Source organism: Dermacentor albipictus, chromosome 9 (assembly GCF_038994185.2).
Source record: "Dermacentor albipictus isolate Rhodes 1998 colony chromosome 9, USDA_Dalb.pri_finalv2, whole genome shotgun sequence".
NCBI classification, from domain to species: domain Eukaryota; kingdom Metazoa; phylum Arthropoda; class Arachnida; order Ixodida; family Ixodidae; genus Dermacentor; species Dermacentor albipictus.
This window is the reverse complement of record NC_091829.1, coordinates 54,700,773-54,713,994: the sequence shown is the minus strand read 5'-3', so window position 1 is coordinate 54,713,994 and position 13,222 is coordinate 54,700,773. Positions and strand designations below refer to the sequence as shown.

The 13,222-nt window shown below is 46.0% G+C and overlaps 1 protein-coding gene across 1 annotated transcript in view; it reads left to right on the top strand.

Annotated features, from left to right (window-relative positions):
* The window catches only part of LOC139049911 (thimet oligopeptidase-like), a 53,998-nt gene that overhangs the window by 29,289 nt on the left and 11,487 nt on the right, over window positions 1–13,222 (top strand). Inside the window, exons 9-12 of the mRNA XM_070525785.1 lie at window positions 1,579–1,683; window positions 2,059–2,166; window positions 4,984–5,057; window positions 5,949–6,180. Of these exons, the coding sequence (XP_070381886.1) occupies window positions 1,579–1,683; window positions 2,059–2,166; window positions 4,984–5,057; window positions 5,949–6,180 (519 nt within the window). The remainder of the gene's footprint in view (window positions 1–1,578; window positions 1,684–2,058; window positions 2,167–4,983; window positions 5,058–5,948; window positions 6,181–13,222) is intronic.

Genomic DNA, 13,222 nt, shown 5'->3' with positions numbered 1-13,222 from the left:
TGAGCATCTTCACTGCCTATTTCACAGCACGGGTGGCATAGTCTCGGAACAGTACTGCACACTTTTAATGCAGATAACCCACGTGCATCCACTGAAATTATCACGTTTTATTGCAACATCAGTCTTGACTCCTGGGGAAAACAGTGAACTTTCTTGTTTTCCTTATTGTTGTTGCACTTACTTCTACAACAAAAATTTATGCTGGGATGATGCACATACACATACAAAGTTTGGTCTCCTAAAGTTGAAAGCAGCAAAGAGAGGCAGCCGACACATTGTAATCATCAGGCACGATGAAGTTACCATGCAGCTGATTATGTGTTAATCTATGTTTTGTACGTTTTATAAATAGCACTGTGAAGGCAACTGCTGTCACTGCTCGTGTTAACAACCAACAAATTCTTTGTCGCATATGAAAACATATGTACATATGGATCATGTCATTTGATTTGACATTAGGGGTGCGATCTTGTACGCGTTCCAAAATAGAACGGAGGCGGTCCGTTCCACCGAGCCGCACATGGTTGGTCAGTTTGAACGGTGAAGAATGTCATGACGTCAATTGTGAAGTGATATCTGCTGTCAATCATTCCGTGTTGTCTGCTATCGGACAAACGCAATGGAACGGACCGCCAATTTCGCGACGGCAAGAACGGACCGCCTCCGTTCGAGTTTGGAACGCGTACAAGATCGCACCCTAGCTCTCATACTTTCATGTCACAGAATTGTACAAGTGTCTACTGCCAAGTGATTGGAGCGACTCAGTAGCATAACTTATTGGGCTAGTTGGTGTTGAAACATCTTGTGTGAAAGCACGGACATTTAACAGCGAGACATAAACAAAAAGACACGAGGGCAAGTGCTAGTCCTCACGTCTTCTTGTTCCTGCCTCGCTGTTAAATGTTCAGTTTCACAGAAGATTTGAGATGCATTTCTGCAACCAGCCACCACACAGCGCACCGCTTGTCTACGCATACATGTCACGTACCGGAAGTACTTAAGGGCTCAAGTAACACATGACTTGATGTAACCTTATGTTGACAAGTTGTAATTTATGAAGTAGGTATTTCATAGAAAGCATCGCTGACCAGAAACTATGGTACTGTAGACACCCACATAGTGAGACTTCTTTGACCACACTACCTCGGTAACTTTTGCAGCATTGCCTGCTAAATATTAAGTGGAGTATACAGTCGAATACCTTTGCAATGAAGTGCTTAGGGCCTCTGAAATCATTCATTATTCGGGCCACGTGGTTGTAAAGGTGACCCGTATAATTGCCCAGCTTTCAATATAACCGGAACAGACTTGTTCCTTTGTTATACAGGTCATTTAGTTGTTGAGGCATTCGTTGTAGAGGTGCTCGACTGTATTGCTTTTTTAAAAATGTTTACTCTGGTCTTCATCACGTGTTCAAATCGCTACATTCTGGCTAACTAGTTGAAGCACCCTTGAAATGTCATGCGAGTTTGTCGTGCAAGGCCGGATGCAAGGATTGTACAAGTGTGCGGGGCCTCTACGTACACCATCCAGCTTGTGTTCTTATTTGATGTTGCCCCCTTTTCTCCTCTGCGACAGTTTAAGGTGACCGACAGCGAGACCAAGGAGCTGCTTGGCTACTTCTTCATGGACCTGTTCCCACGGGAGGGCAAGTACAGCCACTTCTGCAACATGCCACTGCAGGTGAGCAGAGAAGGAGCATTAATTCTCTGGGTGCGGTGTCCGAGTACACTCGTCTGGCCGTGCCCAATATGATTTGTGAACATGAAACTCCCACAGACTGGTGGCGACATCTCCTCAGGAGTTGATTAAACTAAAATTTTATGACCATACCATTGTTATACCATTGAATACCATTGAATATACCATTGTTACATTCAATATTCATTACAAGCATACATTTGTTATGTTTTGATATAGCTGAAAAACAATTTAGGTTTACCTCATTATATTTGATAATTCATTATATCCCTGTTCACTGTCAAGATTCGGCTGTGTGGGCTTGGTGACTCTGCGGCTTGGCTTTGTTTCCTAACTATCGGGGCACTTTTTTTGTAGGTAGGCTGTCTCAAGCAGGATGGCTCCAGACAGCTTCCGGTCGTGGCCGTCATCTGCAACTTTCCAAAACCCACAGCGGACAAGCCATCTCTGCTGACACACTTTGACGTGGGTAGTTGTCAGACATGGCAAATTTCGCACCTCTCATCAAAAAAGTGCACAAGTAAGATGAGAACTAGACTAGCACCCTATTTGCATCGACGTTTCAGAGTGCTCTGGCAGTGACACAGAGTTCCTGAAAGGCATCTTTAATTAAAGCTCTGTCATATGGAGCCAACAAATTGACACGTGTACTTATTGACCCTTTCTCCGAGCACGGAATTTCACCCACTATCAGCTTAAAAGCTTTAGCTCAAGCCCAACTCCGGCGCAACCTATTCAGATACATGTAATATGCAAAAACGTTTTCCTGAGATAACCTCTGGACCGATTCTAATGAAATTTATTTCATTTGAGAGAGAAAGTTAAATTCTAGTGACTGTTGGAAGCGGAATTTCTATTTAGGTCTTGAATTTTGTTAAAAAGATTTTCAATTATTCGACCATATGAAAAAAATAGAAGCACGAAGTTTACAAATTCATAGCTCTGCATCAAGAACAGATATCGCGGTTCTGCAAACGGCATCCATTGGATCATTCAAAGTGGACAAATTCAATGTGTCATTTTACATCTTACCTGAATTTGTTATGTTGGTTACAAGGGTTTTGCAAAAGCTGCATTTTCATATTACTACTAAAATTTTTTATATTAATGTGTAACATACCAATTTCGTCTGCACTAAATGTACTATTAGATGCAATTCACAGAATTGTGTTAGCATTTTTTCGTTGTTGTGTTACTGAGTTGTAAACTGTATAGCTTTGTGTTTGAAAATTTTTGATCTTTGCTAATTTTTAATAAAAAATTAACAACCTAACTCAAAAATTCGAAACCAGCAGTCCCTAGATTTTAAGTTTTTCTTTTAAATGCAACAAACCTCGTCAAATTTGGTGCAGTGGTTGCCGAGAAAAACGAATTCTCCTTTTACGTGTATTTAGATAGGAGCACCCCAGCTAAAGCTTCCTCTTTTTATCCTCTTTTTTTTAGTTTATCACTCAGCTCAAGACGCACCTGCATGATTTGGAACTTACTCGAATGTTATTGTTGATTCTATCTGTTATGTATGTTCTCACTGAACTGTGTGTGATCAGATTGTATGCGGCATGACATGAATTGGTTAGTACTTTCTGCAAGGTACGTAAACAGGTATGCATGCACCACTGGAATATTCGACGAGTCATGTATAGAAGCCAACGCGCTTGACCCGCAGATCAGATTTCGCCGATCGCCGACTGTGCTCGCCACTATTATGCTTCGACTCTCACTTACTTTTGTTAGGCACAGGTTCGCTCAATAAAAAGTTAGTTTGCTGGTTGACAGTTTTGCTACTGTTTCCTTCACCGTCGCTACACTGTGACACTATAATGATGCCAAGGAAAGCACAAAGTGAATCAATTAATTTTTTAATTGAAGATGTATAGTTTATCCCATGAGTCCCATAGAGACTATATGAGACATAGAGACGTATCACGTAACCCCTGGTGGCAGAAAAAATGTTCTACTTTTGCTGCCAAATCTGTGAACGGTGGCGCTCGCTAACACTCCCAGGGTTTAAACCTAGTATGTAGGCACAGATACGTAAGAAAGTGGATGAGAAAACAGCATTGCAGTAGCTCAATTGGTAAGAGCATATGAAGGCCTGGGTTCGTATCCCACCTGTGGCCAGTTGCTTTTTCACCCATTTTCATTTCCCTTTATTTATCATTTCTAGATCTTTAAAGGCGTATGTAAAAAAAAAAATGTGTCTCGTAGTGATGATCAGGGACAGCATAACACAACAAATTTCTTTTGTTCAATTCTATTCCTCTTTTATCATCCACTGTTCATGGCTAGGTGATCACAGTGATAAGGTTGGCGCAGCATTGCTCAAACAACTCGCAGAGTGCAAGAAGGAATATCATTCGAGCAGAATCATTACATTATTGCGGCCATGGCTTCATTTTTGTCAATGGAACTCTCTTGTGGTAGCAGTAATGCTCAGTTGCAGTCATTCACACAGCCAGGAGCTGTTCTATCACTGTCGTGGAAAAAAATATATGCCGACGAAGCAACAAAGCAGCATCCAAGCAGCCTATGATGGCAGTAAGGCTGGCCAGCACATGTGTTTGTGCTTAACAACTGAAACTTTGGTCCTCAAAACCAAATCAATTTGGCTTTCTAGTTGCTTAGCTAACATTGCAAATAAGCATTCTGTCAGCTGGTGAAAATACTTCTATTGCAATATAAATTATTGTGCATCTGCACTACTGTAAACATTTGTGTTCTTCAAGTCAAGAAAATACACATACATTTCTGTTGTGCTTACTATCAACGGGCGTGTGAGAGTAAGGGAGGAGGTGGGAGTTCTCCTCGGAAGCCAGCAGTACTCAGAAGTTTGCTTATTGGTTGTGGTGATTGGACGGAGCGAAAAATGGCATTGTGAAAGAGGCTTCACATGACCAGCGGCACTGTTAGGGCACTCTAATAGAATGGGCACACGAATGGGCCATGAAAAGACAAATAGGCTATTGTTTCTAGTGGCATCTTGCGGTAATCGTGACAGGCTTTTGTCTCTCTTTGCAGAAAATTTTTTCTTCTCATCGACAGGAAATTCTCATTCAGGAAATTATGGATTCTTATAGTAGGAGCATTTACTGACAACAGTGTGCACGGAGTTGCATGCCAGTGACGTCCGCGTGACGTTGACAGATGGGTGCACACAACTACTTTTGCTACGTGCAAGCCTGCACTAAATGCTCTGCACTGCCTGTTATCAGTCCAGACTATCAGCATTCCATTTGTGGTGCTGATCTCTGCACTGTCTCACTCGGTCTTCCTCTCGCCCAGGTGGAAACTTTCTTCCACGAGTTTGGCCACACCATGCATCACGTTTGCAGCAAGGCCGAGCTAGTCATGTTCGAGTGAGTGCAGCAATTGATTCTTGGTAACACCGTGCTTGTCACAACTTCCACCCATCACTGTCTTCTTCGTCTGCTTACACTTTGTTCTAGGAACGTCTAGAGTATGCTTCCCCGTCTCTTTTCTACTCCTATTTTTCTCTGTCTCAATCTGACACGGAAGTGTGCTTGAAAAACCAGATATTGCAGTCATAACAACTAAAACCACAGTTTCAGTTGGCTGTGGCGACTCATTCGGTGAGACGTTTAGTGCTGGGTGCAAGGTCGTGGATTTGACTCCCGGCTACCACATTTCGATGAGAGCATATTGCAGAGATCCATGTACTGTCGTGCCAGGGAGGGAGAGGATAAGACTGCTATTTGCCATGTCTAAAACACTGACCACCGACGCATGTGCAAATGTTATTTATGTTTTTATTTTTTCCCCGAGTTTTGATTTGCCAGGATGATGTAGGTGAGCTACTATTTTGGACACTCTCGAATTCCACCGTATGTTGAGTTTCTACATTATGATAGCATTTTGAGCCAACCAGGCTGTAACCATGCTGTGAGCATCAAAGCTGACAATGTGGTAAATTCAATGGTGTGCCATAATTTGGCAGCGGCCAGCCAGCTTAAACGTGCATGTGCCTATCACTTGTTGTAGCTGTGCAAATACAACACCGCCTCCCGTCATTGTGTGTGCGTTAAGCGGGAAAGCCGAATAGTAGGAGATGCGAGAGCCATGCGGAGAAAGCAGGCAGATGTCAGGGGAAGCAAGAGGGTCAAGCATCTCCGCAAATAACGTCCCGGTCCTTAGTCTAATGCAAATGCTACTTGTCTCCACTGGTCAGTCATTGAACTGTAACCTGTTTCTCTGGAGCGTCACTGGACTGCGCTGCGGCTTCTTTGCAGGGGCACGACGGTTGAGCGAGACTTCCTGGAGTGCCCATCCCAGATGCTGGAGAACTGGTGCTGGGACCTGGAGAGCCTGAGCCGCATGTCGAAACACCACGCTTCTGGCGAGCCACTTCCCAAGGATTTGGCTGACCCGCTGATTGCCTCGCGGCTCGCCAGCGTGGGCCAGTTCAACCTGCTCCTGATCACTCGGGCCATGTTCGACTTGGAGCTGCATGTCAAGCCGCAGGTATAGCCATAGTCTCCTTCGTAACCTACTTTCTTTTTGTTGTATTTTTTTTTTTTTGCTCTCTATGGTGGCTCAGTGGCTATTAGCCCCGAGAACGAACGCGAGCGGCGCTGCGAGCGCCGCTCGCGTGACGTCAGGGCACGGACTCGCGCCTGTCGTCTGCTACAGTTCGGGCGTTGTCCTGGCGCTTTCTGCGGTGTTTTCGTTTGTTCGCCCTCGTTCTCTCTGCTTGTATACTTATAGTGGTCGTCTCAAATATATTTTTACGACGTCTTCCTTTGCGAACATTTATTCAAAGAGCTAATTTCTTAGACAACAATGCAGCTCTTGAAGGCAACGCTACAGTGCCAGCCGAAGCGACGCAGACCAGCCCATTGCGGGTTTTTCATACGCGCATAGACAATCGGAAAAGCATAGCCTTTAGGAATCCAGTTATGATACCATACCTGCCGCGCTGCAACAAGTATGTCACAAAGTTGGCTATATATGTCTTCTACAGCAGTCACGTTGATTTTATTCCGCTAAAACAGGTTTGCTCACGACGAGTAGTTCATGGTATAATATCGAATTTTTGCATTTCCTCACAGAAACGCTCGGCAGTAGCACGGGGACTTAACTAATACTGGAGCTTAGATTCTACACGCCTCACTTGCTTCTTTACCTGCTTGTCAACCTTAGGTGGTTCTTCACGTGTTTATTTTTTTTTAAGCGGCGGAAACTTGAAGTAAAGTTAATGAAGGCTTACAGCTATTTACAGAGTACAATTATGAATGTACCAATATATATTCCCTTTTCCGTGCTACACGTTCAACTCACCTCTTTAGAGAGCGTTTGTTAATGATTAATAATGTATGTTATGTTCCTCTTTTTTGTCTATGTTACCTAGTGTATATCATTTATTTATTTCAATGCCGCAGTGTGTTTTGCATTGTTATTGTGGAAATATTTTACTGTTCTTTCATATATTGTATAACTGCAATGTTTTATGGCCACTACATAAATGTAATTTATATGGCGTTTGATGTGTTACCCCATGCAGCCATATTGTACCTAAGGGGGTGAGGTTACCTCAAGCCGCGTCTGTGCGGCTTTTTTCCCTCATCTACCTCCATTTACCACTCCTCTGCACATGTGTGTGTGAAATGGAAATTAATAAATCAAATCAAATCAGACTCACTTGAGAAATTTACTGGTGCTTGTTGCTTGAGGAATATACATGACGAATCTGTTTGGCGAACTGACACAGGCTGCTCGGCCCAATTTTTTTAGTGAAGCATGCCTGCTGGACCGCATAGCTGCAGCCAGAAAGACGTCGAAGCGTCAATGACTAGTAGTATGGGACATATTCAAGATATCGAAATTCCCCCGGTGGAGGGTCAGAAATCAAGTGAAAGTATATGCAAGGCTTGTGGTGATTTCTTTATGAATGTTTGCGGCTGGATTGGAGCAAACTTAATTTAGCCTTAAGGGGAGACGCTCCTCAGAAACCTTTCTTCTTAAATATTATTGCTAGGCAAATGAAAATTGTACCACTTATACAGCTTGATATCCTCATTACAAATCTGTTTTTAGATTTAGGATAGCTCGATGCTTTCATGTCCTAAGTGCCATGCATAAGTGAGAAACAGTGCATGTTTGTGCAGTTACTGGACCTAGCAGTTGGCATGATATAGCGGTGCAAGATGGCGTTTCTTGTCCCCAACACTCCAGTGAGTGCTAATAACCAAGATAATGCATTTCCCTTGCCAGGCAACATTTTGAGAGAATTTCATATCTGATGTTTCGTTTTCAGTGACTGGTACCCAAGGGTATTGAACATTTCCATTCTTAAAAATAAACTGGTTGGACTAAAACCTAGACCAGTGCATTCTACACATCTTAAAGATGATGCACACCAAATTTGGTCTTGATTGGACCATAATAAGTACATCAAATGTGCACAAAAGCCATGTTTGGCCAAAAATATGAAGCTGAGAAAAACATGATTGAAAGTTATAAAAGTTATTTATTTGTGTTGTAGCGCTGAAATCTATATAAAAATTGCACATAATGCAGGCCAGGGTATCTAGATCCAGTGCACTACTTTACAATTCACCTGCGCCATATGTTCTTCTCTCATGGAGTCTTCGTGAGCACCATGCTGACCCACTTCCTGTGCTGTTACTTTCCGAGCCAACTCCAAGTTCAGCCACTGCTTTTGTAGCAGCAAGATGCACTTTCTTTGTTATGGCGGTGAACGATTTATGGTGCATCGTTTTTGGTAAACCAAGAACTGCACAAAATCGGACGAGTTGATTGTGTCCAGCTCAAAATGCGCGCGCTGCAACTACTGCCTTGATATTCACGGCGAAACTCTCTCTTGGGCCGGCCGAAGGGCACGCTCCACCGTCAGCGTCGTCTACCGGAGATGCACGCCGCGACGAATACGTTGACGAGATAACGGACGTGGTACACGCTGCAAATTGTTGCAACACAACCCCAAAAACGACGCGAGTCGTTTCCGTTTTTTGGCCAACTCGCGGATAAAAAGGTCGCGCCGTCCGCACCCCGGACATGCCGCGGCGCTCACGTTCCCGACGCCGATCTCGCAGATAAAGGGGCTTCCCGTCTCCTCGCCGCTCCTATTTTGATTGTCGAAGATTATCTACTTTTTCTCCGATGCGCTGCCAACGAAACTTGAGCGGCCGGCCAGCTCTGAACCGTCGAAAGCGTCGCCGTCACCTAGGTTAGGCTTAGCTGCCGCGGACGTCTCCATTGCACACCGCTTGACTTTGCGGCGAGTCCCCTTGAACTTGTGCTTCGACCGATACTTTCGAGATCGAAAATCGCGTTTCTTCACGGGATCCATCGAAACAAGGAGCAGAAAAATGCCGAAAGCCTGGGAACACGTCGAGAGAGCGGCGCGTCGCAGAAAGAGCAGACAACCCGCGGCCGCGTCGCGCGCTAGCAGCCACTGGCGTGGCCGGAATCGCACCATGTGACTTAGAAATCCAGCGGAAGCGCTTGGTTTCGGCGGAGAATGTTGTTTTTATTATTACTTCCCGGAGAGATTGTGACGCGGCAAAGCCGACCTCGGAGAGAAAAAGTGTAGGCCTTGTTAGATATGGAGCTGTTTCCTGCGATTACTTCGAGTTCCCCAGACCACATCGGATTGCAGCACAGCTAATTGAGGAATGCAGAAGCAGGAAAGCGCATTCCAGAGGAGCGGCCGAGCAAACAAGTTTAAGGCAACAAGTTCACGTGCCAACAAGTTCGTGCGCTGCCGGGATTAGCAGGTGGGCATCCGACAATGGAGCATGAGCAGCCCTCCCCTTCTCCTCGTTAGAAGTGCATTGCCAGTCTGCGAGGCAAGACCACAGAGAGCCGCCAGGTGTGACACCGCGACACGGGCGCCTACCATTGGCTGAAAGTGGCGTCATCGGAGCGGACTCTCCCATTGGTCAAACATGACGTGACTTACAGTGCTCGAAGGGTTTATAAGAAGCCTTCCAGAGAGACCTGAGGATTCTGGGATATGCCCTGATCCCCTGATTCACCTCTCTCGAACTTCTTGCCGCGGGCCGCAGCGTCTGAGTTGCTGCCGGCCCGTAATGACTGTACGAATGTTACTTGTCGCTCACCCCCCGGTACATAATGTAGAATAAATCCTCCCAAGTTTGGGTTTTCATCCCGAAGTCCGTCCTCCAACCCCTACATCTGGTTGGCAGCGGTAGGATCGCCTCCGAATGCATCAGCTGGTGGCAGCGCTACGGATCAACCTTCGTCGAGAAAGATCATAAGGAACCGGGAAGAACGAAGAAGAGAGAGCCTTCGTCGAAAGAGGTCCGAAGAAACTGGGAGTAGCGAAGAAGGAGTGAGCCTTCGACCCAGGGAGTCCGGAGGAACCGGAAACAGCGGACGAATGAACCGGATGGCAGGGTGCTGCAACCGTAAGTGAGCGCGTGGTTTTTTTCCTTATGATTTGCCAGACTCAAAGGTTGTGTGTTCAATTTTGATAGTTCTGGGAATCGGGAGTTTGATGCATTGTGTGTTTGCACAAATTAATTAAGGAAAACAGTTTTAACCACCTGTCGGGGCAGCTGCCATGGATCTTAGAAGGTTGACGAGGTTAGACTTGTTGTTGGTGTGCGACGATTTGGGAGTTGAGGCGGACGAACGGATGAAAACGCCAGCTATCATAAAGGCGATTAATGATAGTGGCAATGATGACAAAAGCATTGAGCTTGCTTGGGAGGTGATACAGGAGCCACGGGAGCGTGTGCGTCGTGTACGTTTGCGAGAGCGTCGTGAGCTTAGGAGTGAGCGTCAGCGTGAAGAACGCGAGAATGAACGGAAGCATGAGCTTCAAGAACTTACTCTTAGGTGTGAGCGTCACGGACGTGAGAATGAACGCGAACTTGAGCGTGAACAAAAGTATGAGAGAGAGAAGGCAGCACTGATCAAAGAGATACAGTATTGTGATCAGTTATTGGCACAGAGACAACGGCTGTCTGAGAATTCTGTTGGATGTACAGAGCGAAAGAATGAGGAAGTGTCTAGCGGACTTTCGCCAGAAGCCGACGAGAAGAGTAGTGCCTGTGAGATTAGCTGCAGTATCATAAGTAAAGGGAAAAGGCTAGCTGCTAACGATGCCTTAGTGGCAACAGAGGCCGTTAAAGGCCAGAGTGAGAACGACAAGGTGCTGTGCCAACAGATGACTGTGGAGACAGCTAGGCCAGCTGCGAACAAATTGGCACAGTTACCACGTGTGGGCGTCGCTGGTAATGTTAGCGAGGTTGCTAGCGAAGAAAAGGGTACTTCTGACCCGACAGAAGCGAGCACCCATGTAGAGCCAGATCTGCGTGCAAAAGTGAAGTGCGAGCTGGACGATGCAGTTGAGAATAGCTCTCGGGGTGGCGAGCTCCGTAGCTCACGAGAGAACAACTGCATTGTTCAGGGATCGGTGCGGCTCTCCGCCAGTCTAGATGGCCTAGATAGGGATGATTCAGTTAATCATTCGGACTGTGCGCGTGAGACAGCGATCGATACCGACGGGCTGTGTGCCGATGCACAGCGTGAGCTGGGCAATGCAGTAGAGGGCAGTTCGCGAGAGTGCGAGTTGTCTTACTCGAGTAAAGCCTGCTGCATTGTGCCAGAGTCGGTTGGGCTGTCCGCCAGTCGAGGCAAAGTGAGAGTAGATTTAAATGTAAATCACTCAGACTGTGCGGGAAAGAGACTGATCTGGGCCGACGAGATGTGTAACGGCCAGCACGAGGCGCGAGATGACGGCATGAAAGAGAGTTCGAGGAGAAAGCGCCGCAGAAAGAAGCGCCGAAAAGATCGGAATGCGGTAGCTAATGTAGCGAAGCCAAAGACGGCGACAAGCGCGAAAAGGCAGGGCGCGGAGAAAAGAAAGGTGCGGTCGTCACGGACGATGTTGACGCATCCAGAACGTTCGAGCCACAGGTCAAAGGGGGACCGCGAAGAATGTTCTGCACGAACGCGGACAAAGGGCACGAGGCTGTTAAACTCCTCGTCGTTCCGTAGCTCTTTTCACAGCTCAGCGTGCAGTTCGAAGAAACGCAAGGTGGCAGGACGAGACCAGGTGGGGAGTAGCGACGCGGTCAATCGAGTTTGTGTTGAAAGCGGGGCGCGAGGACGCAAATTGGCAGGAGACCGTAACGTCTTGGGGGAGCTGATAGTGAATCAGCCCTTTTGTGTTTCCTCGGCAGCCAGAGTAGTTTTCAAGCCGCGACCAGCTCGGGGACGGCTCAGAGTATGAGTCAGACATAAGCGTTTAGAAAGGGAGGCCAGGAGCGCTTCCGTAGAAATGAAGTCTTGTTTTTTATTTTTGAGCATCGGAAAGTTTTTCGCGATTTGAGACTAGGATTTCTTTCAATATGTAAACGTATGAGCTTTGTTTGTGTTTTCGTTCGAGAAGCTCGAGATTTGAAAGATGCGTTTTAGGTAGACCTGTAGTCTCGCGAGATGCTCATTAATAAGTAGATAGGCTTTTTTTGTGTGTTTGCGTGTGTGAGTAACCTGAGGGTCAAGGTTATTGTTGAGAGGCCTATGGTAAAGCGCGTGTGTTATTTAACCTGCTTTTTATGTGTTTTTGAATTTTCTAAGGTTAAGCACGTAGATTTTCAGTGAGTGCATGATTTGCACGGAGAAGCGTTCTTAGTTCCATTAGCGCGTGTCCTGTGTGGACGGAAGGAAGCAGACTTTATGACTGGGTTGCTAGTGTGTGTGGAGGGCAGCCGTATTCTGACTTCTCTGATAAGTACGCGTGGAACGAGTTATTAAAAGACGCATTATTTTAAGAGTTCTGCGGAGTGTGTAAGTCACGCAAGTTTAATTGTTCGTTTATGTCACGTGTCCTCTAGGACTTTCAGGAAAGAAACGTGAGTAAGCGTGAATGAAAAGTTTGCCTACAATGCAAGTACGCGTTTTGTTTAGTGACCACAAGGCTGGTGCGCTTGTGATTACGTGCTTGTGAGGTTGACCAGATTGTTCAGTGGCACCATTACGTGCGATAAGTACGCCACTGCGATAGATTGGAAACATGCTGTTCGTGTAGTTAGGCCACTTAAGTTATGGTCGGCTGTTTTCATTTGTTGTTTGCATCGTCAACGACCCTTTTGTTTTGCAACAACAATAATAGTCTGGTCTTGTGGGCAATCGAGGAGAAATGGATAGCTGTTTGGAAGGGTGGTTGGAACTGTTTTGTCAAAATTGGGGAAATAAAAGATCAGGGTTGATTTTGACTCAGTAATAGCCTGGCGAGTCAGGAGTGAAGAGCCTGCGCTTACGCGTGGTGCAGCGCTGTGTTGTTTGGTTTGTTTGACGTATGTTCTCTAGGGCCCAGGATCCTGAGGGTTGTCAAACGAGGCTCGACCCCAGTACCCTGCAGCTTCTTTCAGCGTTCCTCATGGCCAGCGAATTGAATTCACCGGCCATTCAGAACAACCGGGGCGAGGACGAGCTGTTAGATATGGAGCTGTTTCCTGCGATTACTTCGAGTTCCCCAGACCACATCGGATTGCAGCACAGCTAATTGAGG